This window comes from Sminthopsis crassicaudata, chromosome 1, assembly GCF_048593235.1.
Source record: "Sminthopsis crassicaudata isolate SCR6 chromosome 1, ASM4859323v1, whole genome shotgun sequence".
In the NCBI taxonomy this organism is placed as follows: Eukaryota; Metazoa; Chordata; class Mammalia; order Dasyuromorphia; family Dasyuridae; genus Sminthopsis; species Sminthopsis crassicaudata.
The window spans coordinates 418,928,058-418,955,579 of record NC_133617.1 but is presented as its reverse complement, the minus strand read 5'-3'; the positions used below and the strand labels follow the sequence as shown (position 1 = coordinate 418,955,579).

The 27,522-nt window shown below is 39.4% G+C and overlaps 1 protein-coding gene and 1 long non-coding RNA gene across 3 annotated transcripts in view; one reads left to right on the top strand and one right to left on the bottom strand.

Moving 5' to 3' along the window:
• Window positions 1-6,775: 6,775 nt before the first annotated feature.
• Window positions 6,776-27,522, bottom strand: part of LOC141550055 (uncharacterized) — a 62,818-nt gene continuing 42,071 nt past the window's right edge. Inside the window, exons 3-5 of one of the 2 annotated variants that reach the window (XR_012484507.1) lie at window positions 14,483-14,599; window positions 14,191-14,264; window positions 6,776-6,912 (exon numbers count right to left, since the gene is read on the bottom strand). This is a non-coding gene — a long non-coding RNA (uncharacterized LOC141550055). Of the gene's footprint in view, window positions 6,913-11,904; window positions 12,026-14,190; window positions 14,265-14,482; window positions 14,600-27,522 lie in introns of those variants that run through there. The other variant, XR_012484506.1, reaches the window with a different exon arrangement.
• Window positions 11,855-13,289, top strand: CCL21 (C-C motif chemokine ligand 21). Its single transcript, XM_074280260.1, has 4 exons — window positions 11,855-11,989; window positions 12,262-12,382; window positions 12,549-12,731; window positions 12,851-13,289. Exons 1-4 carry the CDS (start codon window positions 11,929-11,931, stop codon window positions 12,891-12,893), a joined length of 408 nt encoding a protein of 135 aa, XP_074136361.1. The 5' UTR covers window positions 11,855-11,928; the 3' UTR covers window positions 12,894-13,289.

Sequence of the window (27,522 nt, the reverse complement as noted above, 5' to 3'; positions counted from 1 at the left end):
CATGTCCTCTTCCTCCTAAAATGTTCACCAGAATTCTTCTTTTGCCCTCATTTCCTCGTGCCTTGTTTCATACATACCCATGTATGCTTCATTTCCCTGTTAGACTGTCAGCTTGAGGATGGATGTTGGGTCACTTAAAAAAAATCTCCATCTCTAAGCATTGTATACAGTAACAGCAAAATTGTGTGATGATCAGCTGAGATAGACTTAGCTCTTCTCAGCAGTACAGTGATCCAAGACTATTCCAATAAACTTCTGATGGAAAATGCCATCCACATCTAGAGAAAGATTGCAGATCAAAGCATCTATTTTCATTTTGTCTTTCTTTCTCATGGTTTTTCCCTTTTGTTCTAATTTTTTCTCTCACAACATGACTAATGTGGAAATATGTTTAACATGAATATACATGTATAACCTATATCAGATTGCTTGCTGTCTTGAAGAAGAGAAGGGAGGGATAGAAAAAAAAATTTGGAACTCAAAATCTTACAAAAATGATGCTGAAAACCACCTTTATATGTAATTGGAAAAAATAAAGTACTGTTAAGAAAAAAATATCTTCATCTCTCCAGCACTTAGTATAGTACCTTTCACATAATGGGCACTGGATAAAAGTATTGTGTTCTGTTGAATTGAATTACCTAAGGGAGCTGCAAGGCAGGCTTGTATTTTGGGGAGATTAGACCCTATGGCTTCCCGTATTTGGGGAGGTTAGACTCTATGGCTACTATGGGGCTTAGATGCAGAAATGGTGTTCCACCCAGTTAATTAGACTCCAGGAATTGACTCAGGATATCCAAACTCACCAGAAACTGAAAGAAACAGAAAAACAATGTATTCCAATAAAAGCTGAGTGGAATAGCCAAGTGGACCTGAATGCTGCTGTTATCTGGTCAGCACATTCTTTTCCCAATGGGAAAATATAATTGAAATCTGACCAAATCTCTCATTATATCTTTGTGAACTAAATAGAGAATGGTGGGTCCGATAATAGATAAGTTAAATGGATTTGAAATTAGTGGAACAACTATTCCCAAAGAATGGTGATTAATCATTTCTCATTCCTCTTCAGGCTGTACTCCCAACTCTTTTTACCCTGTCCTCAGAAATCTCTTCATCTTAGAAACTCAGTTCAGTCCTGGAATTCATACATTCTGATTGGATGGTTCCTCCCCATTTAAGCAGAATTTCCAGGTCAACTCCTCTGGTTGCATTCTGGGTTTCTTCTACCATGCTTGACCTTGCTGGGCACCATAGTATCCCTGCTCATCCTTCCCCTCTTTATGGGTTATTTTTCTACCATGAGATTATAAGTGCATTAAAGATGGAAACTGTTTTTCTTTGTGCTCATATTTGTATTCCCCACACTTTAGTAGAGTGCCTGGCAAATAGTAAATTTTTGACTTGTTCACTTAATCAGTTTCCATCTGGAAAGTGTCTCTAGTGGAGTGCCATGGGGCTTTGCATTTGTTTCCATTTTTTTTTTTAAATGGTTTAGATGAAGAAAAGAATGACACAAACATTGCCAACATGCCATAGATCTAGGAAGGATACATAACAAATACATTGGGCAATGGAGTTTGCATCCAAAAATGACTACAGAGGTAAAATAGGATGGGCTCAAAATTTCATAAGATGAAATTTAATAAAGATAAATATTCATTCCTACATTTTGGTTGAAAACCAAACAAACTGGACAGTTATAGGAAGAGCATTATATAGCTGGACAACATTCCTATGTAAAAAAAAAGTTCAGGATTAAGTGAACTAAAAACTCATTATGAGTTTGACACAGTAGTTTGACAAAAAAGTTAATGTGATTTTGGATGATATTAATAGAAACATAATTCTCAGAATGGAGAGGGGGAGCGTTGTTGAGATGTAGTCCTTCTGTTCTTTGACCTGGTCAGGCTATGTTGGAATGTTATATTAGTCCTGGGCACCATGTTTTGGAAAGGACATTGACAATCTGGAATGCATTCAAAGGAAAGGAACTAGGATTGATGAAAGGAACTGAATTCCTATAATAAAAGGATTATTTGAAGGAACTAAAAGGTTTAAGCCTGGAGAAGAGAATATTTAGGGGACAGAAGATGGCTCTCTTCAAGTATTCAAAGAGCAATAGTTTAAAAAAAAAAATAGGTTTGTGCTTTGCCTCAGGGAGTAAACTAAGAGCAACAGAAATTAAAATAAGCAAATCACCACTCAATTTAAGAGAAAATTCATAGAGCTCTCTAAAAATGGAATAGACTGGTTGAAATGGTAGTGAGTTCCTCACCATCAAATGTCTTCAGATGAAAGCTGGATGATCACTAGTTGTCCCAGGTATGCATTGGACTAGATAATCTTTCAGGTCACTTCCAAATCTGAGATTCTTTGTTTTCTATGAAAAGTCTAAAGAATGAATCTTACAAAAATGAATGTTGAAAATTATCTTTACATGTAATTGGAAGATAAAATAAAATACCATTAAGTGAAAAAGAATTCTTTAGACTTTTCTAAAGAATAAATTGAGGCTAGTGAATTCTTCTCAAGGTTTTGGCAACAGGAGTAGGGCAGGAAAATTATATTACTGTTGTTTCCTGTTGCTGAGCCCTTTACCAGAGCCCAATACCAGAGAAAACATTTTATGGGACCAACATGGAAGGAAGTGAAAAAGCAAGGTAGGAAAAAAGTGAAAGTTGGAAGGAAATGAGGCAGTAGGGCTAAAGGAAACAGCACTATAGCCTTGGTACTGGTCATCCATGAGATCTGAGGAGTGGACAAGAGTTGTGTTGGCTGATGGTAGGTGCTGGGGCCACTCATGTCCTAAGCCTTGTACATGAAGAGAAAACAGAACAAGGAATGGGAATCTCAAGCAGGTGCTCAAGAGAAATGTGAGGGAGAGAAAGGCAAGCTCAGGAAACGGGTCGGGAAGGTTAGCATAGTTTTCAGGAGAGTTCAATTGAAAAGCTTGAATCTGGGCATTCTGGACAATGCCAGGAAAGATCCAGACAAAGATTCTAATTTCCAGCAAGAGGGGGCCACGTTGCCAGTTCTCTAGCTCCTTCTCCCCCCCTTTAAACCCCTCTTTCATGAAATCCCTGCCAGGGAAGGAATAAGCAAGGGACTTTCCAAAGTTTGCAGCTTTCGGGGTCAGGACCCTCATAGGGGCTGGACCTGGGGCTGGGCAAGCAGCCTGTGGGAATCTGGACTTCAGGAAAGGATAGGTCTCCTTGTGGAAAATCATTAGTGGGGGTGGGGGGAGTGAGAGAATAAAGCAGACCCTGTGATAGCACAACTAGTCCAATTTGTATGCCCCATATAGGTATATGCATACCCACACAGACATACACAAAGTATACCAATATAAATGCTTTCTAGATATCAGAACAGGAGTTCTTAGCTTTGGGACAGTTTGCAGGGGTCCATGAACCAAAATTTGCATTTCTTTTAATTATTTAAAAATGTTATTCTGAAAAAAGATTGGTGAGCTTCATCCATGTTACAAAAAAAGTTGAGTTCAGGCTTCAGGGGTTATGATATACTTGGAAATTTGGCAGGATATAGAGGAATTAGGACTCCGCTGTTTTACCTATCATTGAAGTTGCATGGTGTGATAGAAATATTGCTCTTGGAGTGGGAAAACCATGGCTTCCAATCCCACCTCAGACCTTTACTAGCTGTTTGACCTGGCAAATCACTTTATAATCCCATTGGACCCTGGCTTTCTCATCTATAAAAAGAAGTTGGGCACAATAGCCAATCATTCATTTCAAATCAACAAACATACTATGTATTAGGCATTGGGCTAAGTACTGGGGATACAAAAGAGGCAAAAGACAATTGTTATCCTCAAGGAGTTTACAGTCTAAAGAGGGAGATATAACAGACAAACATATATATCTACAAAGCAAATATAGATATGTTTATATATAGAGAGAGATTTATATAGATAGAGAATAGAATATAGATTATAGAGATTTTATATATATACATATATATATATATATATACAGAAAGAGAGAGAGAGAGAGAGAGAGAGAGAGAGAGAGAGAGAGAGAGAGAGAGAGAGAGAGAGGAGAGAATATGAATAGAAAATAATTAACACAGGAAAGCTACTGAAATTAAGAAGAGTTAGGAATGGCTTTATGTAGGAAGGGGGATTTTAGTTGGAATAGGAACCCTGAGGTTCCTATAGGAAACCAGAGAGTCAGAATTAGAATAATAGGTTTTTTCCATCTCTAAATCTAAATCTATATTTGATCCTATACTCTTCCTCCTTCCCTTCTTCTCTCTGATTATCCAAGTATAGTCTACAAACTCCTGATAAAACATACTATGTATCTCCAGATAGAGAACTGATGGATTCAGAGTGCATGCTGAAATATATTTTCTTCTGTTTCTTTTTTTTCCTCTTGCTTTAAAAGGCATTTTTAAAAGAATATGGCTAATGCAGAATTCATTTTATATGACCATACATATTTGAATGGATTTTTTTTTTCGTCTTCTTAATGGGCTAGGGAAACAGAAGAGAAGAGAGAATCTTCAACTGAAAATAAAAGAAAATTGAATTTAGAAAAAAACAAACAAAAAAAAAAAAAAAAAAACATGTTCTACCAATTCTTCAAGGTTCATCCATTCCATGATACCTTCCTGGACTAGACCAGGTCACTGTGATTTTTCCTCCTATATATTCCTATAGCATTTATTCTCTATACTACTCATTTGGTCTTTACTATACTTTTTTGTTGTAATTGAATTGTCTCCCATGTGCAAATCTTCCCCAATCCTTTTCCATTTGACCATAAGTTCCTGTGGATCAAAGACCATATCTTTATCTTATATCTTCTTCATAATCTTGCTGGATTGTACTTAGCAGAATTCCTGGCACATAGCTTAATAAATATTTGACTAACTAACCTGCCCCAGCAACTTCATTGTATACTCAATAGGTAAACCAACCATAGAAATATATGTATATAGAACCACAGTCACTCTTCTCTGTTTTCTATGGACTACACCATCCTGCACACATTTATCAAAGATTGGGAAATGTTGAAACTAATCTCAGGATCCAAATACATAGAACTCAATGCACAGGTTGGATAATTTGAATCCTAACTCTTGTTGGAATTCTAACCATATCCAGAAATTTAAATAAGCTTCCCTCTAACCTTAGTCCAGACCTTACTTAAGCAGCACTTTTGCCCAATTTATGCTTATTATCACAAACTTTAGACTTCGTTTTCATCCTTAAATCTAGCCTCCGTCATGGCCCTTACCCCAGTTTCTTAACTCTGAGTTCTAATTAGAAATAACAGCCCCTGATTTTAAAACCAAACTTGACTCTCAATCAAGAGTATGCTGGTAAATGTTGTATAAACTTGCTCTTAAAAAAAAGTTAAGTTTAATTTTCTCGTTTGCATTTCTCCATCATTTTCTTAAGTCAAACAATCAACAAAACAATAAATCAAATCCTGATTTGTAGTATTTCTATGGTGTAAATGCTCATAGAAAATTTAACAATCTGGCTCTTGGCCCTGTGATTTAACCCTTTCCTTACTGAAAAAAAAAAAAAAAACCCAAAAACAACAACAACAACAACAACAAAAAAAAACAAGCAGAACCTAGACTTTAAGAATTGATTAAGATCCTACAATTTGAAGAGACACAAAGCAAAAACAAAGAACTCTTTGTCCTCAGAGAGCTATTTGTGGTTATCAAACATTACCCCAAAGCTAAACTGAACCCTAAAACTAGCCATTGTCTAAATCCTAACTCCTACTGCACTTCATACAAATCTATGCTCTAATCTTTCCTCCTCTAATCTGATACTTTAATTCTAAACATACATTTTATAGTCTGTCTATAATAATATAATAAAGCAAAAAGCGCACTGGAGTTGGAGCCAGAAGAGCCAGTTTCAAATCCTGGCCCCTACATTGATTATTAGTTCTGTAATCTAGGGCAAGGCCATTGAAGCTGAGACTCAAATTTCTTCATCTGTAAGATGGACTTAATAATACTTGGTTGTAAGAAAAGCACTACATGAACCTAAAATGTGTGGGCATATGTGAATGAGCCACCATCACCGAGCTCTTGTGCCATGTCCACAGATAACCACAACTTGTAGAACTCTCTCCACAGTCCCCAGAGGGCTCTGTCACTCTCCCCACTACCCAGGTGCTAAATGAGACAACAAGCCCTGTTTTTCTTGATCCTGACCATTGTAACCAAACCTCAGCGGGTGCAGATAACTGAGGCTAGAGGAGCCTCATTCCCGGACTGGCCCAGCCCCTGAGCTCACAGTTCCCGGCAGAGCCCTCCCTGGTATCTGGTCAGCCAAGCCATGTCTCCTGCCTGAGAGGCTGCACCAGCAGGCTGGGAGCAGATGGGCCCCAGGGACCTTTTAGGTCTCTGGGGGGTAGGGGTGGGATTGAGGGGAGCTAGAGACGGGGGAGGGTTGGGTCTCTCAGGATGGGGATTTCCAGCCTCTTGAAATTCCTACACCTGGAGAGTTAGCATTTTCCCACCTAGACTCTTCTGCACTCCTCCACCCTGAGATATGGGGGACAAGGGCTGGGGCTAAGGCAGACTCCAAAAAGAAATCTTTAACTACCTTTCTTCATGTGCAACTCCCAAAACTGTGTAGAGTGGACAGTTGCTATCTGTTCCCAGGGTTTCCAATGAGTCACAATTGTTCAATCATATCCTCCTCAGCTTCCCTTCTCCTTTCCTTCCTCCCCCCTCCAGTGCTCTGTTTCTACCTTTCCCTCAAAGAACCAACCTGTCTTCTCTTGAATGAAGGAATTTCAGGACAGAAATGGTTCTGGGAAGCCATTCCTGCCAAGGTATCAATATGCTTCAGGCCTTCATGTACTTTTATCTTCTCTGAAAAATGTGTGTTCTCCCAAGGGGCAAGGCTTTAACCTGCCAAGAATGAAATTAATGGTAGATTTCCAGATTTTATAACCAACCAGCCAATGGTAGAGCTATTGGGGAATTGGGAGGAGAGAGGAACAGCTCCAATCCCATCACACCCTGATTGGGAACCTTAGTCTCTAGACATGGGAGACCAGCACAATGCTCATCCAAGGGGCCTTGAAAAGTAGAGTCCAGGGGCAGCTAGGGGGCGCAATGGATAGAGATAGAGCACCAGCCTTGAATTCAGGAGGACCCGAGTTCAAATATGATCAAAGAAAGAAAGAAAGAAACAAACAAAGAAAGAAAGAAAGGTCCAAGATATTCTGGAGATAAGATGACTGAATTTAGGATCCAGAAACTGGAGTGGTCTAGACCCACCAAACACTCACTGGAGGGATCTCCTCTCTCTTCCTGCAAGCCAAGCCTGTCCTATTCCCTGACCCAGCAATTCTCATCCTAAGTACACACACACACAAACTCTGACTCTTCTGACTCTGTCTTATCTGTCTCTCTCCCTCCCTCCCTCTTTCTCTGTCTCTCTCTTCCCCTCTTTGTCCCTTCCTCTTTGTCCCCCCCCCTCCTCCCCTCTTTCCTTCTCTCTCTCTCTCTCTCTCTCTCTCTCTCTCTCTCTCTCTCTCTCTCTCTCTCTCTCTCTCTCTCTCTCTCTCTCTCTCTCTCTCTCTCTCTCTCTCTCTCTCTCTTACACACACACACACACACACACACACACACACACTCTCTAGGGAAAGGAGATAATATTTCTACTCCCAGGACAGCTGTTTCCTGCCCCAGCATGTCCACCAGTCAGCTCCCATCCTACTGCAAGCCATATCCTGTCCCTTTCTCTCTGTTTCTCAACCCCTTGGCTCCCAGTGTGACACTCCTAACACTTTCTTCAGCAACCAGTCTACCTTCCCTGAGGGTACATTAGGAGATATCAAGTTCAGATATCAGACCCAAACAGATGATAAGGGACTGGGTCTGAGAGGGAGACTGGAGAACAAATGAAATTGTAGGGGTTTAACCTCTTAGAAGATGTTCAAGTATCAACAGGAGACAGACTGTGTTCTGGAAAGAGACTGGTCTACCCAGAAGCTTTTGGGGACCAGGAATTCTAAAGGGAAATGCAGACCTGCTGCTAAAATGATGAGACACTAGCATACCCCCCTCCCCTTGCCTGCCTACTCCAATACATGCTCCACTGGCAGTGCCAAATTGGAAAGTCCCTAAACACATATACTGTGAACCTTAATCCACCTCACCCCTATCCTAATCCTCTCTTACCACCTGGCCTGGCAATCTCCCTATGACTCTCTCTGTTCTAGGCCCTTCCTCAGATCTCTTTTCTAGCCCAGTTCTGTTTCTCAAAGCTACAAGGAAAGTATAGTATCTATCCTAGTACCAGTCCTGGCCCTCATTCACCAAATGTGGGGCCAAGGCCCAAGTAGCCCCTCCCATTGCTTCCAAAAATTACAAAATCTCAGAAGCAAAAGGGATGCCAAAGGTCACTGGACCAGTCAATAACTGGACTATTTATAACATCGCTCCCATTACCTGAAGACCTCCAGGGATGATGAACTTGCTGCCTATCGGAACAGCCTATTTCACTTTTGGATCTCTAGAACTACTTACCTGGAGGCAAAATAGTCTTCTATATGACTCATTCATACTCTTGGTTTTGACTTCTGGAGTCAGACAGAACATGGCTGCTCTGTCTTTCACATGACAGCCTTCAAGTACTTGAAGACACCTGTCCTATATCTTCTCTTCTTTCCCCTCCCCCAAGACTTTAAAGTTCAATATCCCTTTCTTCAATGATTCTTCAGTCATTTTACTCTTTTTCTAAGAGTGACAGATAGCTGGGGACCAGAGTGTTGAGGGGAGAAAACATGGGAGGAGGCAGTTCCCCCACCACCACCACCACACAATTAGTTCTGCCTAGAAAATCCAGAACTGGTTCTATTCTCCCATTCATCTTCTAGGCAGGGACCAAGCTCACCTGTCTGAAATGTTTAATCCTTTATATCACCTGACTTTCTTCCTTGCATCAATCAACCAAGTACTTATTAAGTGACTTTTTTCAGGGAGTAAGCTACATTTTGGGGTTTTAAGAAACTTGTCTTCTATCAGGAGAAATTGCACATATACTTAGAGGTGTACATATTTAAGTAAATTCCAGGACTACTAATAGCTGGGGAGTGGGGGGCAGGGTAGATAAGAAAAGGCTCCATATAGTAAATGGCACCTGAGTCTAATTCCCAAAGGGAGGAAAGGATTGTAAGGGGTGGAGAGAGGTAGGGAGCATAAGAGACAGCCTGGCAAAGGCATATAGAATAGATAGAATGTGTATAGAACAACAAGTAGACCAATTTAGCTGAAACATGGGGCATAGAAGGGAGGAATATGCAATAATCTAAACAAGGTAATGGAAGATCTTTGAATGCACAACAGGAGAGTTTTTATTTGATCCTACAGACAAAAAGAAATCACCGGAATTTTCTGAACCGAAAGTATCATAGTCAGCTCCGTTTTAGGAATGTCACTTTATGGCCAGAAACTGAAAACTGAGTGGATGCCCATCAATTGGAGAATGGCTGAATAAATTGTGGTATATGAATGTTATGAGATATTATTGTTCTGTAAGAAATGACCAGCAGGATGATTTCAGAAAGGCCTGGAGAGACTTTCATGAACTGATGCAGAGTGAAATGAGCAGAATCAGGAGATCATTGTACACTTCAACAACAATACTGTATGAGGATGTATTTTGATGGATGTCGCCTTCTTCAATAATGAGATGAACCAAATCAGTTCCAATAGAGCAGTAATGAGCTGAACCAGCTACACCCAGCGAAAGCACTCTGGGAGATGACTATGAATCACTACAGAGAATTCCCAATCCCTCTAATTTAGTCCACCTGCATTTTTTATTTCCTTCAGGTTAATTGTACACTATTTCAAAGTCCAATTGTTTTTGTACAGCAAAACAACTGTTTGGGCATGTAGACATATATTGTATTTAACTTAAACTTTAACATATTTAACATGTATTGGGTTAACCTGCCATTTGGGGGAGGGGGTGGGGGGAAGGAGGGGAAAAATTGGAATAAAAGTTTTTGCAATTGTCAATGCCGAAAAATTACCCATGCATATATCTTGTAAATAAAAAGCTATAATAGTTTAAAAAAAAAAAAAAAGGTTATCACTTTAGTGACTCTGTGGTGGAGAGAAAAAAGACTTGAAATAAGGTACCCAAGTAGGAGACTATTGTAGTAGTACAGGCAAGAAGTTAATAAGATATAAAATGCAAGAGAATTTTCAATGGTTCTTCATTGGAGCTTCCCAAAAATTGTCTGAATTCTCTCCCCTTCAAATCCCTTCTGCTCCAGCTAAATTGATCTTACTCTCTCATGTCACTTCCAACATTCTTTTCCCCTGAACTATATTCTACTGCCCTACCACCCGACTACTCCCAGCCCAATTTTCTATTTAGGTGAATCCTACCCATCCTTAGAGTCTCAGATAAAGTTCCATCTTTTCAATGGATCTGTTTCTGATATATCTATGCATACAGTGCCTGGCACTGTTCTATTTTCCTACATAGATTGTGGGTCCTTGAGAGACAGAGACTACATTTTATTCACCTGTTTCTTTTTTTTTTTTTTTTTTTTTTTCTTTTACAGAGCCTAGCATGTGGGGATAAGTCCTGGATCTCTGATTTCATTGGTATAAGATAACTCTTCCCACACTTTTTCACATCCCCAAGTGTTTTTAGATTTCTCAGTGAAACTTGGAAAGACTTTTATGAATTGATGCAGAGAAAAATGTGCAGAACCAGGAAAACAACTGATAAAATTACATCAATATTATGAAGGAAAACAGCTTAGAATTAATTCATATACTAAAGACAACTTCAGACTGATAATGAAGCATGCTTTCTATCTTTTAGCAGAGAGGTGATAGTCTAGAGGAAACAAATGAGATGTACGTTTTCAGACAGGGTCAATGTGTGGATTTATCTTGTTTGACTATATTTATTTGTTAGGAGGACTTTTGGGGGAGGGGTAGAGTTGCATAGGAAGAGAAGGAATTGATTATGATGCCCCCCCAAAATCAATGAAACATTTCTTTGAAAAATACAGAGGTAAGCAGAAAGAAATTCAGAAGGGGATAGACAAGAAGGGCAATATTGGTATTACCATTTTAAATATAACAAATACATTACAGAGCTAAATGTAATAAATATTCAGTCATGCCCAATAATATCTTCTGTTCTTCCTTGTGTATGAAAATGTTCATATTTTTTTCATTTGTCAAGCTCATGCTTTTTAAAGTAATTTTTTAAAAAATCTTTCTCTTTATCATTTCATCACACCTGAAATTCCATTACTGGACTAAATATCTTTCTCTTTATCATTTCATCACACCTGAAATTCCATTACTGGACTTTTATGTCTGGTTTTCAGCATCAGTCTCTCTTTTAAACTACAATGTTCCTTGGCAGGAGGAACCTATACAGTCCCAGGCCCTCATCATATTAAAAATTTTCCTCATTGATAGATGGAGACCAGTCAAAAAGCACTAAAAAAGGGCCAAAAAAGGAGAAATTTCTCTCTCCTTCCACCATAATAAAATTTCAGCAGCTTTACCGCTTTTCTCTCATCCTACTCCCAAGGTAATGAGGGGCTCCCTAAGCTTAGCCCCCTCCCATCTGCACTTCAACTCAGGATAGAAAGGAAAGAAGAGAGGCTGGGAGCCAAGTTAGGGGTAGGGGCAAGAACCAGCCTTCCAGGAAAAAGGAAGGGAGATCCCCATCCTTCTTTGGACAGCTGGGGACAGAAAGGGCTCGGTTCCAAGGGGGAAGTGAAAGTAATGGAATCTGATAAATAGGGAGTGGGAGTCTACACAGCCCACACACTCAGCCTTCTATTCCCACCTCCAACTCCCAGCGTCTGGCTCTTAGCCTCCCGACCTCCTGCTCCAGCTTTCAATTCCCAGCTCCAAATCTGGTCCTTGTCCTCCATGGCGCTGGCTCTGATGCTGGCCTTGCTGGCCCTCACTGTCTGCAGCCCAGGCACCCAAGGTACTGATGGATCAAGACCGAGTGTTTCGGCAGCCCCTGAAGTCAAAGCAGGGACTTAGGGAGGATAGGAGAGGAGGAGGGCATCGGTGTGAATAGGAAGGAGGCTCCCAAAGAGAGGGGAAATCTTTTAGTCTGGCGAGGGCTCTTATTCAGTCTCTCTCTCTGATATTTTACTTCTGGAGCAGAGGGGAACAAGGATGATCAGGTCAAAGTTCTCAGTCGGGTTGGACTGTCTCAATCCCTGGATTCCTGTTTTTTCCCCTACTTTTCAGGGAGTGACAGTGGAGCTTTCGATTGCTGTCTCAAGTACAGTCAAAAGCAGATTCCAGCCTCTATCGTCAAAAGCTACAGGCGGCAAGAAGTCAACCAGGGCTGCATCATTCCTGCCGTAATGTGAGGGCACAGCTCGGGGAACAAAATGGGGAGAGGGGTCAGAGGAAGGGGTTTGAGAGTCTAGAACAGGCAAGCCTCTTAGGCATGGGTGGGGGGAGAAACTATATGAGGGTGGAGATAATGAATTAGGATCTGGGCTCAACTCTGTTGAACGTGGTCCCTACAGATTTACTACCTGGAAAAAATCACAGGCAGATCTGTGTGCTGACCCCTCGATGAAATGGGTGAAAGACCTGGTGAAGTGGCTTGACAAACATGGGGGAACCCTGCCAAAACCCAGATCCCGGACCTGCAAAAAGGATAAGGAAATCTCCAGGCAGGGCAAGAAGGGCGCCAAGGGTTGCAAGAGGTGAGGGAAGAGGCGTCGGGTGGAGGTGATGGGGTTCAGAATGCAGGGAAGGGCATTCCCCAGATAGTAGGTGAAGTCGTCCCTCTCCCTTCACCTTTTTCTTTATTCTTCCCCTTCAGGACTGAACAGACCACAGTCTCCAAAAGAACTACTACCCAGTGATACCGTTCAAGACTCCACTGACCCCTGGTTCCCTCACTGCTCTCCTCCCAGGCTCTGAGCTACCATATTCAGGTCATGGAAAAGACTTAGCTATGACTCCTAGTTCTCGCCCCTTGTCTGCCTAGCTCACCCACAGATACCCTATTTTTTATGCTTTGACTTTTCTATCTATGTTCCCAGGGCCTTTTAAAGCCTGCAAGATTTCTCAGAGTGAGATACTGGGTCCTTGCTGGGAAAAGTTTCCCCAATCCTCCCCTGGGACCTAGTTCTGGTTCCTATGCCTGCCTTGGCCCTTTCCCCATAGCCTACCCATGCTAGGAGTCAAGATTGACTTGTCCCTCTCCCCATTGTAAATATTTTCTGTATCATGATTCAATAAAGTGTTTGAATTCTCTAGCTTTTGCCTTCTACCCTTTGTTGCGGGTGTATTGCTGTATATAAACATATATGTACATACACATATACAGATATAAATGTATATATCCATGTATCTGTGTATATATATATATATATATATATATATATATATATATATGTGTATGTGTGTGTGTATGTACATGTATGCATATATATGGGTATGTATATATCCATATATCTATGTGAAATCAATACATGTCTGTATTATAAATATACATATGCATATATATGCATGTACATTACTTTTGTCTGCATGCATATGAACTAAGAAAATCTCACATTTTGCCTGCATATATATATGGTATGGTGATATCAATTCAATTTGACGTTGATTAACTGACTATTTTCTATGCTAAAACAAGGTCCTAAACTGTAGGGTGGGATGCATAAAACAATATCGTTCCTGTCCACAAGGAGCTTATAATCTAGTAGCAGGATTGATAACATAAAACTGCAATATAAAATTCATGAGAAGTGAAATAAAGACATATAATGTTTACATAAGCCAAGGTTCCAAGAGAGCCAGTGATGAAACCTCCTGATAGGAGAAGAATTTGAGATACAGAATGAGACATAGCTCATATAAGGATTTGTTTTTTCATATTTGTTTCAGGAGTTTTATTTTTCTTTCTTTTCCAGTGGGGTGGAGAGCTGAAAGAAGGAAAGGGGCAGGAATAGAACTTCCCCACCAAAGAAATAAAAAGAATATAAACAAGGGGAGAAAATAAGTTTATATTCCTTATGTGGGACCAGGTAAAATTTTGGGGAAGTAAGAAGTTTGAGATGGGCTTTTATAGGAGAAGAAGGAATTCAAAAGATTCAGGAAGACTGTCCAGACATAGAAAACATTATGAGCAAAAGGATGTAGGCATGTACGTACTGTGTGAACCCCTAGGGACAGTTCAATTTAGCTGGAGCACCAGTGTTTGTGGTGGGGAGTAGCACAAATCAGGGCTGGAAAGACAAACAAAAGAATTTGGATTTTATTTAGTAGGCAATAAAGAGAATGAAGATTTTTGAGATGACTAGACATATGACATGATCTGATTGCCATAGGAAGTATAGATTGGGATGGGGAAGAGAGTAGGAATAGGAATAGCTATTAGAGATTTTGGCCCCAAACCCTGAAAGTCTTCTCTTCCCAGACTAGGTAAAAAAAAAAAAATACTCACTGAATGGGTATTTCCTCAGTCAAAAGGACTTCAGCTTAAATAACCAGGGTCTCCCCACAGCATCCAGGTCCATCTCCAGTCGTCCTGAGCTGTGTCTGGTCACTGCACCCAGAGGCTCTGGAGGGAAAAGTGAGGCAGGTGACCTTGCCCAGCCCTCCCTCGCTGACACCCAACTCACTTGCATGTCATGGCATCCCCTCCCTGAGGTCATGGTGCTCTTTGAGAAGGACAAGCAACAACATGGGGATACTGCAGTCATTTGTGTAAGTGATAATAAGGGTCTGCAATAATAATAACTCACATTTTAGTACCATCCTACCAATAAGGCAGAAAGTGTAAGAATTATTAATCCCCTATCTTCAACATAAAGAAGATCCAACTCACTTCCAGCTGATCAATGATGGACAGAAATAACTACACCCAGAGAAGGAACACTGGGAAGTGAATGTAAATTGTTAGCACTACTGTCTATCTACCCAGGTTACTTATACCTTCGGAATCTAATACTTAATGTGCAACAAGAAAATGGGATTTACACACATATATTGTATTTAGGTTATATTGTAACACATGTAAAATATATGGGATTGCCTGTCATCTAGGGGATGGAGTAGAGGGAGGGAGGAGATAATTTGGAAAAATGAATACAAGGGATAATGTCATTTAAAAAAATTACTCATGCATATGTACTGTCAAAAAATTTATAATTATAAAATTTAAAAAAAAAAGAATTTTTAATCCCCAATCCACTCCACAACTGCTACCCACCATTTTGCAAATGAGGAGAATTAAGATCTGTGAGTCTAAATGCCTTGTGAACAAACAACTTGGAGATCTGAGTAAACCCAGGTAATATGCTATGATGGATAGAATGATGATCTTGGAATTGGAAAAACTTGATTAAAATCTTGCCTAAACTCTACAAATATGGCTTCTGACATCATTGTTCAATTGAAACTTCCCACTCCAAAGTTACTGGTGACTCTTAATTATCAAGTCTAATGGTTTTTTCTCAAGTCTCATTCTTGACATCTCTGCAGCCTTTGATACTGTCCATCATCCTCTCCTGGCTACTCTATTCTCTTCAGGTTTCTCTCTCTGGTTTCTTCTGGTTCTTCTCCTATTTTAACTGACTTCTCCTTCTCAGTCTCCTGTTCTATGTCTTCATTTAGTTTATAGGCCACTAATTGCTTGTCAACTTGGAGAAGGGATGGAGGAAGGGAGAAAAATGTGGGACTGAAGATCTTTCAAAAAGCAAATATGAAAATTGTCTTTACATGTAATTGGAAAAAATATACTATTAAACAAATAAACTGTCAAATTCTATCCTGAACCCTATTCTGTTTTGCTGTTATAGCATTTCACATGATGAATTCATCATTTCCCAGGGGTTCAATTATTTTCTCTATGCAGATGATTTACAGATCTAGCCCTGAGCTAGACATCCACATCCATAGTCATCTCATAGATATGTCAGATTAAACATTCTATAATCATCTAAAACTCAACATGTCCAAAACAAAACTAATTCTCTCCCCCCACAAACTCCTCCTTTTTCTACAGATTTTCTACTGTTATCAAAGGCACCACCATCCAGAGTTATAACCATTGTCTCATCCTCAGCTCACTCAAACTCACCCTGTACATCAGATCCATTGTCAAATCTTATCATTTTAACCTTCATATTAGATCTCCATTCATACATTTACCACCTTAATAAAGCCCCTCATCACCTCTCTCCTGGACTATTACAATAATCTAATTGGTCTCACTGCCTCAAGTCTCTCTTCCTTCCAATCCATCTCCCACTCATCTACCAAAGGGATCTTCCTAAAGCACTGACCTGACTACATCAATAAAATCTCCCTGTTCAGTAAATTCTAGGAGTCCCTTATTACATTTAGGACCAAATACAAAATCATCTCTTTGGCATTTAAAGCCCTTCATAACCTTCCTGTCTTTCTACTATTTTTAGAGTTTACTCCCCAGTCCAGTTACACTCTAGACTACTTGCTGTTCCTCACACATAACTCTCCACCCTTGACCCTATGCCTGTTTGGTGGCTGTTCCCCATACCTGGAATGATTTCCCTTCTCACTTTCAACTTCTAGTTTGCTTGATTTGCTTTAAATTTCACCTCAAGGATTTCAGAAAAGCCTGGAAGGACTAACAAGTGAAGTGAGCAGAACCAGTAGAAGATGTATATAGTAACAGTAACACTGTGCAAAGATCATCTATGTTTGACCTAGCTTTTCTGAGAAATACAATGATCTAAGACGATTCCAAAATACTCATGATAGAAAATGTTATCCACATCCAGAGAAGGAACTGATGGAATATGAGTGCAGATTGAAGAATACTATTTTCACTTTATCTTTTCAAAGCTTTTTCCTTTTGTTCTGTTTCTTCTTTCACAATAGAAATATAGAAATGTTTCACATGATTGTGAACTTGTGAATAACATCAAATTGCTTGTCATCTTGGGGAGGGAGAAAGGGAGAAAATTTTGGAACTGAAGATCTTTCAAAAAGTAAATATAAAAATTGTCTTTACATGTAATTTGAAAAAAAAAGTAACACTATTAAGCAATTAAAATAAAATTCAACTCTAATTCCAACTTCTGTAAAAGGTCTTACCTGGTGTTCTCTCTTGTCCCCTACCTCAAAGCATGCAACTTCCTTTTCTCTGAGAGTAGTTTTATTTATAATGTATTTTTATATGTACATGGTTATATGCATATGTCTCCTCCATCAGAAAGTGAGATCCTTGAAAACAAGGAATATTTTTGCATTCCTTTGTACTTGGCATGTAACAAGTGTAGAATACATACTTTTTGATTGACTGTCATTTTGTAACAGTAGATGGAGTAGTGGACTTAGGATCAGGAACAACAGTGTTTAAATTCTGCCCCAAGACTCTGAGCAAATAATCTAATATCTCTGGGCCTCAATTTTCTTTTCTCTTCCTTTTTTCCTTTCCTTCTTTCTTTCCTTCCTTTCCTTCTTTCTTTTCTTCCTTCTTTCCTTCTTTTCCTTCCTTTCCTTCTTTTTCTTCCTTTTTTCCTTCCTTTCCTTGCTTCCTTCCTACCTCTCTTCCTCCCTTCCTTTCTTCCTTCTTCTCCCCTCACCCTCTGTCTCTCCTCTCCCTCTCCCCCTCCCTCCCTCCCCCTCCCTCCCTCCTTCCTTCCTTCCTTCCTTCCTTCCTTCCTTCCTTCCTTCCTTCCTTCCTTCCTTCCTTCCTTCCTTCCTTCCTTCCTTCCTTCCTTCCTTCCTTCCTTCTTCCCTTCTACCTTTCTTTCTTTCTGTCTTTCATTCTTTCTTTTTTTTCTTTTTAAGGCAATTGGGGTCAAGTGACTTACCTAAATATATAAAACTATAGTAAATGTCTGAGGTCTAACTTGAACTCGGGTCCTCTTGACTCCAGAGCCATTGCTCTATCTGCTGTGCCACCTAATTGTTTTCTTATCTGTAAAATTTGATTCTTGAAAGAAAGAAAGAAAGAAAGAAAGAAAGAAAGAAAGAAAGAAAGAAAGAAAGAAAGAAAGAAAGAAAGAAAGAAAGAAAGAAAGAAAGAAAGAAAGAAAAATTTGATTCTTGAATTCAATGACTTCCAAAATCCTCCCAGCTATAAACTTACATATCTCCAACACTAGCATCCTGGCAACTATACCATTTTTCATTTCCTGCTAGTGTTGTAAATCTGAGCATACAAAAAAAAGTGGATGGATATAAAAACATTTGCTAGGGTAGAAATGATAGGCCCTAGTAACTTATTTTATACATGAGGTAAAGGAGACAAATGAATCACAGATAATATCATGGTTTCAAACATGGGAGACTGAATAAATACTGATATCACTAACTGTTGCGTGTGCATATCCATATTTACAGTAACTTAGTTTAATATCAAAGGAAGAATCTGAACCCAGAAATTTCTAGTGTGCTTTCCACTAGAGCTGTAACTAAGGTGGAACATCAAGGAGGAACATCAAGGACATTACCCCAGGGGACCAAAATTTAAAGGACACCAAATTTAATAATTAAAATTTTCTTAATTATTTTGTGTAGTGATTTCATATGTGACTAATGGCTCAAAATCCCAAAGTCACAGATGGCATTTAACATGGGAGAAATTCCCACAAATCACTCTTTGACTCAAACCCCTATTAAAGACCTCCTCTAATAATATCAATTTCTGACTTACTTTGTTCATACCCAGGGTCTCTCCTCCATTAAAAATATAAAATATGTGTCTAGGTCTCTAAAGAAATAAGTAAAAAGAATCCCTAGAATCTATGCAAACATATCATTTAAAAATTACAAGTAATAACAGTATTTCATAAGACAAAGTAAAACATTTCATCAGAAAAACAACTGATCTGAAGAACAGATCAAGAAGAAATAATAGTAGTTTAATTACCTGAACATTACAATTTTAAAAATATATATTGATACAATATTACAAGAAATTATCTAGAAAAATTGCCCTGACGTTTTAGAATAGGAAGGCAAAGTAGAAATAGAAAAAAATTCATCAATTACCACTTGAAAGAGATCCCAGGAGGAAGACTTACAATACAATCATAGCAAGTTTCAAAGCTTCCAAGTTAAGGAGAAAATATCAGAAGTAACAAGAAAAAAAAATATCATTGAGCTACAAAAAGGTTTCTTCAAGATCTACCAGCTACTATGTTAAAGGATCATAAAACTTGAAACATTATATCCAAAAGAACTAGAGTTATGACCAATGGTAATTTACCCAGCAAAGCTAAGTAAAATCCTGAAAGGAAAAAAGAATATTTAAGGAACTCAAAGACTTTCGGGTTTTTGTGCAAACTCCCCAGAATTTAAGGAAAAATTTGACATATAACATCTAGGAGAAATATAAGGTAAATATTAAAGACCATGGCAATGTTTTTTTCTTTCCTCATTTTGTATTTAAATGTAAAATTTTTTAAATGTACCAAAAAAATTTCATTTTGTAAAAAGAAACCAAATTGCAAAACACAAAAAAATTGCATTGTAGCACATAAATAGGCAACTCAGCTCTCCTTCCCTTTCCAGTGACTGCCACCTCTTCACAAAAATCTATATAGTCCTACAGACTTATAAAACTATCCTGAGTGAAGCTCCCTCCTATAGTGAAAAGCATCTTTTCTCCTACAAAAGGGGAAGACAGTTGAAGTCACTGGTGAATTGACCTATGCCTTCTGATGATTGGCAACTAGGTGGCTCAATGAATAGAGCTCTGGGAGTGAAGTCAGGAAGCCCCTGAGTTCAAATCCAGCTTCAGACACTTGCTAGCTGTGTGACCCTGGGAAAGTCACTTTACTCTATTTGTAAAATAAGCTAGAGAAGGAAATAGCAAACTCTTCCAGTAGAAAACCTTGTGGATAGTATGATCCATGGGGTCACAAAAAAATCAGATACGATTGAATGAATCAACAACCACAACCAACATCCTACCCCTTCCCATATGGGACCTATATAGTGCCTCAGAATTATTGTGTACCCCAAGACTGAAAACTCTGAAAGAAGATTTTGTATTTAAGTTTGTTAAAGAGTCAAATCTGCACTGAAGTAATGGACAGTGTGGTCTAAATTTGTTCCTCTGAGTCATGGGCTCTTCTGTCTTCATCTCTGTGGCTAAGTGATTTCTTCTCTCCAGAAAGCCTAGTTCAGTCTGTTGTCTAGAATCATCTCTTCCCTAGGGGAAATAAGGAGAATAAATGGCTCATCCTCCCTCTCCAGGGACCCAAGAATACTCTCATATGGAGCCTCTCTCTAGCCTCTATTCTTTGTTCTTAAATACCAAGTCAAATGGTAGAACCCAGAACTACATAAGTTATGACTTAATCATCACCAACATGGTGTTGGTGAAAGGGCAAGACCCATGACAAGGGTCTTTTTTTGTTTTTGTTTTCTATTGTTGTTGTGGGATTTTTTTTGGGGGGGGGGGTGGAGAATGGGTTGTGTGTATGAGGCAAATGTGGTTGTGACTTGCCCAGAGTCACACAGCTAATTAGGCTGGATTTGAACTCAGAGTCTTCTGACCTTCGGACCAGTGCTGACAAGGGTCTTTTTTACATCTCATCAAGGAGACATGATCAGATGCACATCTGGGTTGTACCAGGATGGGCATGATACTGAGTTATAAAATGGGCATGTCCACACCTGATGATATCTTCAAGGTTAAATTAAAAGCTTCATCTTTTGACCTTATTAAGTTCTTTCAGGTCACAACTATTATACAGATCATAAATTACCAAGATAACTTAAGGGCTTTTTCATGCTATGTATTACTGCCTCCAAAACTAATAGTTACAGTTCTGCTTCTCAGTAGCTACTTCTGAGATAAGATCAAAGAAGAAAAAGTGTTTATGATGGGGTCAAAAAATAGTGAATAGTAAAGAACTGAAGAAAGGGTGGAAATAGTTTTGAAACTAGGAATCAGAAAACACTAATTTTGGACGGCTTCTGCTCTTATCCTCTGGGAGAACTTAGCATGGGTTTAGAGCAAGACCTGAGAGAACTTTTCCTGGACTGCTCCTCCAAAGGGTAGGGAACAAGGAGACTCTAGTCTTATAGAGGGGGCTTCTAATCTTAGGAAGGTGATCAAAACTAAAGATTAGCCTTAAGGGTTTAAAAAGAGGCTTGTATGGATTTCAGAAAAACTTGGAAAGACTTACATAAACTGATGCTGAGTGAAGTGAGCAGAACAGGGAGAACATTAATGTATATATGTACAAATATGTGTGCCCACATTAGACATGTGGTGTTGTATGCATGCATGTTTTGTGTGCACTCATAGATGTGTAGGTGTGTGTACACATGCACACATGTTTGTATTGATTGAAAGCTACATATGCATGCATGTGTGTATGTGTACACAGATATGAACATTGTATATGTGTATACACCTATTTGTATATATACATTTATATATATTGGGCAACATAGATCATATAAGGAAGGGAGAGAGGAGATTCTAAGCAATTGGTGCTGAAGAAGCAAGCTTATTCTCAAAGATTGTCTTGTCTTCCTTTATTCTGGTATGCTTTCCAAAGCACTTTTCCACTTTTGCCTATTGAGGTCCACATAATAGACCAATAAATAAATGAGGCTAGTGTTGGAATTCACTTAAAAAACTTTGGAGTTTAGATGTGTTAAGAAAATTTCCCTTGGGCAAATAAGGGGATGATCTCCCTTTAGGGAGTTTCTTCTCCTTGTAGCCAGTCATATATTTCCTTCCCAAGAAGTCCTACTGGACTTTCTTCCTCTCCCTCCCCCTCCCCATACACCTTGTGGGAATCATACTTACAGGTCAAAGAAGAAAGGACAACGATGGTTTTGAGGGATAAATTCATAAAGCCTCAGATTAAGCTTTCTTAATAAGAAATGGAGAGGGGAATGAGGAGGGAGCATTGGATCTGAGGGTCAGCCAATGGATTATGGTGGAAGTACAATGGATTATACTTGGAAGGCTGCTAATATTTACTAGTTTTATGATCTTGAACAAATCATTTTCTCTAATCTGAGGCTGAATTTTCCTCTTCTCCAAGAGAGACATAATATGTACTTACCTCACGTGTTGGCCATGAGAAAGACCTGAAAGCACTATGTAAGTGTGAATGATCATCATCATTAAAGTGAAGCTAAGTGGAGAATACACGCGCAGCCCACCCCATTCAGTCCCTAACTCTGACATCCTCAGAAAGGAAGCTATCCCTTCCCCACTCTTCTCGCCCTCCACACCCCCTCCCCCAACCCTAACTCCCACCAGCCGAAGGAGGCTTTAATTGTCTGAGACACCGCGGGATGTAAGGAACATTTTTAATAAATGCGCTATTTTATTTTTAATGGCAGAAAATCTGCTCTCTGTGATCCACGAAAGTTTGTCGTGTGACAAGCCAAATCTCCCACGTTCCAGTAAGTCTCAAAGCCTTTGGACGGAGGCTGGAGCACAATTTCTCAACGCGGGAGGGCGCGATTTTCACACTTTGAGAATTAGTGCCAGTGCTCTGAGACTCATTACCTGAAAGCCCTTCCCATCCGCTTACCTCGGTCCCTCCAGCCGCATCGAAGTGTCCGCAGGTGTCTCTCTTTCAACCTTCAGGAGTAGTGTAGCCCTGGTCTTTCCCTCGGGAAATAGAGGGTGGGGACGAGGGGAAGGAGGGGGAGGGAGCAGAAGGCTGCATTCCAAGAATCGGGACTTTTCCAGGCTTAGACTGAGTCACTCACATGCCAGTATTTCTCAGGCTGTTCCTTCAGTTCCAGTTCTCATTCCCGACTCTGTCTCATGCTCTGGAGTCTCTACGATCCTTCCAGAGCTGAATGGTTCTTTCAGTGTGTTTATCGATGTTGACCTTATAACTAGAAATCCCCCTGAATTACATTTCCCAATACCCTTGAAGGGGTAAGTGTTGTTCAATCGTGTCTGAGTCTTTGTGACTCCATGTGGGGTTTTCTTGGCAAATGGAATGGTTTGTCATTTCCTTCTCTAGCTCATTTTACAGATGAGGAAACTGAGGCAAATAGGATGGAGCAACTTGCCGAAGGTCACACAGTCAGTAAATGTTTGAGGTTGAATTTGAACTCAGGTCTCCCTGACTCCCTGACTTCATCCACTGTGCCACCTTAATTGGACGACCTTACTCTAAATCTTAACATAAGTTCTGGTATCCTACAAGAGACCCCCGTTCAGAAAAATCCATTGGAGGAAGGTCCCTGGGGCTGTACACACACACACACACACACACACACACACACACACACACACACAAGCACTTACATACTCACTTATATACAAAACACATTCTCACCCAAGTGGACAAATTACAACGTAGCCTCATGGATAGAGAGCTAGTCTTTGTCAAGAAGATCTCATTCCAAATCCAGCCTTCAAACACTTACCAGTAGAGTGGCCATGAAGCTCCAATTAGTAAGCCTAGAGACATCCATATTGAACCCCAGTCAAAGGGAAATACCTGGAGAAACAGTCCAGCAGTGTGAGTGTCCAGAAGCCCCATGGTATACATTAGAGTTTCAAGGAATATGCTCCCCAATATTCCTCCAGTGTACTGTATACAAACTTCTCTATGCTATCCCATTCATTGTATATACCTTGAAATAGCTTTTTGGTGCATCCCATATTTCCCAGGAATATATACACTATCTCCTGACTCAATATACTAAAACACATGGTGTTAGCATAATGCCTGGAATATAGTATTTAATAAATGCTTATTTGACTTGCCATGCCTTACTAGCCTAAGTGAGGTCTTCTTGCTCAATGTGAGGAAATATCTGGGGGTTACTAAGAAGTCAACCTATCAATAAACCACATGTTAACAATCTACTAAATGCCATGTTTTAAGTGGGTATTGGGGATGTAGAAATAAAAATGAACAATCTCTTTCATAAAGGTTCTTACATTCTCTGCAGGGTCTGGCAGCTAATGGTGCTTTGGATAGAGCAACTAGCCCTTTAGTCAGAAGAACCTCGTTCAAATCTAAGCTCAAAAAAACTTAACTTTTATTATCTGTGTAACCCTGGAGAAATCACTTAATTCCAATTCCTCACCAAAAAAACAAACAAAAAAATCACCAAAAAACAAAACAAAACAAAACCCCAAAACCCAGCACATTCTATAGGAGGAGACATGTATACATGAATAAATATATGCAAAATAAAAAAAGAAGTTAAATTGAGGAGCAGAAGGTGCTGGTAGCCAGGTAAATCAGAAAAGACTTCCAAGAGAAGATCGAATTTAATAATAGTTAGCATTTACATATTAATATATTTAGTTGTAGTGTTAATAATAATAGTATATTTAATAATAAGTTGAATAATAGCATTTCTATTAAAGGTGCTTAAAGGTTTTCAAAGTGCATTACATATTATCCCTTTTGAACCTTGCAATAATAGGTGCTATTATTATCCCCATTTTACAGATGAAGAAACTGAGCCTAAGAAAGATTAAATGATTTATCCAGCATCAAACAACTGGTAAGCAACTGGATCAGGATTCTAAGGTCTACCTAATCCAAGTGCAACACTGTCCCCTAGATGATGTTTTGAACAGAGTTTTGAAGAATATAAGGGATTCTGAGAAATACAGATGAAAAGGAAGTGCATTTCAGGTATGTGAGACAACTAATGCAAAAGTTGATAAATGGGAGGTAGAGTACATTGTATAAGGAACAGAAAGTCTGATTAAATTAAAGCATACAAGAAGAGAAGTGAGCCAGAATAAAATTGGGATGGATTGGGACCAGATTGTAAAGAACTTTAAATACCAAATAGAGGAGTTTTATTGATCCTTAAACACATAGGGAGCTAATATTGAGTAGGAAATAGCAGTCAAGTCAATTTGGTGCCTATGTTGGGGAAGAATTGGAGAGAAGAGAGATTTGAGGTTGGAGAACTAATTAGGGGGCTTTATTTCCTCAGTAAAGTAAAAAGTTAGATCCTCTATTGAGAGTGTGAGGAAAGATATAATGTGGGAGGTTTAGGAAAAAAGAAAATCATCTTTTGGGGGAGTAGGATAGAAAGCTGATTAGGAAGGAATAAAATATTGTCTTGCTGAGATAATAACCCAGTTGAAATTAGTTAGCATAAATCTGTAAAGGACCCAATCAACAGATTTGTCTGATTTTCCCTTCCAGGTCTGCTCAGAAGCAGAGTAGGTAAAGAATAAGAATAGAAGGGGGAGGGTCAGAGTAATACAGGGCTGGGTTTTGGCTAGGATTGAGCATAAGAATTACTCTTCAGTGAAGCTCTGGATTAGCTTGATTCCATCTTCTAAAATTCCAGGCTGGGGTGGAGCCAAAATGGTGGAGGAGCTAGATGGAACTTTCTAAACTCTCTAATTCCCTTTCTACCAAGTATTTAATTCAGCCTCAGAAACAACGCTTGATGGGTAAAACCCACGAAGATTGGAAATACAAAAACTTACCAGTGGAAGAGAATCTGGAATATCGCCAGAAAATGTTTGATCTCATGTGGTGGGAGCAGACCAGTGCAGAGCAGGGAGAGAAATGAGAGCGGGGCAGCATCTGTGGTTGAAAGGTTTACACAGAGTTTTCTGCTGTGGCCTAACTGCTTTGCTTTGGTGGCGGAGTAGAGGACCAGCAGAGAAGTTGGAGCCTAGGGTAGTAGGTACTCTGAGGGACGCCAAAGCCTGAGAGGCTCTGGCTGTGCCCACCCAGGACCGGAAGTGACCTAGCGCAGACCATAACACAGCTCTTCACAGCATTTGGCAGTGAGGGGCTCATGGTGGGGGCAGTCACACACAGCAGGGGCACAACCCAGGGCAGCCTCTCATCTGTATAGTGAGGAGCTCGGCCAGGGGTAGTAGAATTTCCCCAGCCCAACTGTGCTCCCCAGGCAGGGACATTTCTGGTGTGGTGAGGGACAGGACTATCAGGAATACTCAAAGCGGGAATTGGGGGGGGGGGGACAGTGATACCTTTGCTTCTTAACCTCTAGCCCCAAGGCAATCACTAATCCTCACTGTGAGGCTCCTGGCAGCAGGGCACTTACACAGCCAGACGTGATACCCAGGCTTAGTCACTTCCTAGTGGAGCTCTTCCCAGAGCCCTTCCACAGCTCCCGCCGTTCCTTGAAGCCCATTGAAAGGGCAAATACTACCCATAAACCCATCCTCGATCTGCAGAGGAAGCTGGTAATCTCCTTGCCCTGAGGGAAGACCTTGAAGGCTTAAAAAAAAAAAAAAAAAAAAAAGCAATAAAATGAAGAAAACGATTGAAAGCTTCTATGCAGAAAAAGAGCTGGCTTCCAAACCTGAGGAGGCTAATGGCAGACAGCCTCCCAACAATTCCCCAAATAACGCTCTCCTAAAAGAAATTATTAAAAATCTGAAGAGAGAATTAGAAGAAAAATGGGGAAAGGAAAGAGAAGCTATGCTAGAGAATAACAATGTCCTGAAATGTGAATTAGAAAAGGTAAACAACTTCCTGAAATGTGAATTGGAAAAGGTAAAGAATTCATAGGAAGTGCAGGGAAACAGAATTAAGGAGTTGGAAAAGGTAAAGAAATTACAGGAAAGTAGGATCTCTGAATTGGAAAAGATAAAGAATCCCCAAGAAAGTAGGATTTGTGAATTGGAAAAAGAAAATAGCTCACTAAAAAAACAAATTTAGTGAAATGGGAAAAAATTACATAGAGCAAAACAACTCATTTAAAAATTCAATTGAACACATACAAAAAGAAGTAAAAAAAGCTAATGAAGAAAATAACTCATTAAAAATCAGAACTGAACAAATAGAAATGAATGATTCACTGAGACACCAAGAATCAGTCAAGCAAAGCCAAAAAAATTAAAATCTGGAGAAAAATGTCCTCTATCTACTTGCCAAAATGACAGACTTGGAAAATAGATCTAGGAGAGACAATCTGGGGATTATTGAACTTCCTGAAAATTATGATGAAAAAAAGAGCCTAGATACTATTTTACAGGAAATCGTCAAAGAAAATTGCCCAGAGATAATAGAACCAGAAGGTAAAATAGACATTGAAAGAATTCATCAAACACCTTCTGAAAAAGACCCTTAAAAAAAAACCTCCACGGAACATTGTGGCCAAATTTCAGAATTATCAGACTAAGGAAAAAATATTACAAGCAGCCAGGAAAAAAACAATTCAAATACCAAGGTGCCACAATAAGGGTCACTCAAGATCTGGCTGCCTCTATATTAAAGGATTGAAGGGCCTGGAATCTGATATTTCAAAAGGCAAAAGAACTTAGAATGCAGCCAAGAATAAACTACCCAGCTAAGTTGAGCATTTTCTTCCATGGAAGAAGATGGACATTTAATGAAACAGATGAATTCCATATGTTTCTAAGGAAAAAATCAGATCTAAAGAAAAAATTTGATCTCCAATTGTAGGACTCAAGAGAAGCAGAAAAAGGTAAAATGAACTCTTGAGAACTGTATTTCTATTGTGGATATACATTAAGACTACATGTATAATTTGATTTTAAGGATATAACCAAAAAAAAAGGGGGGGGGAGTAGAA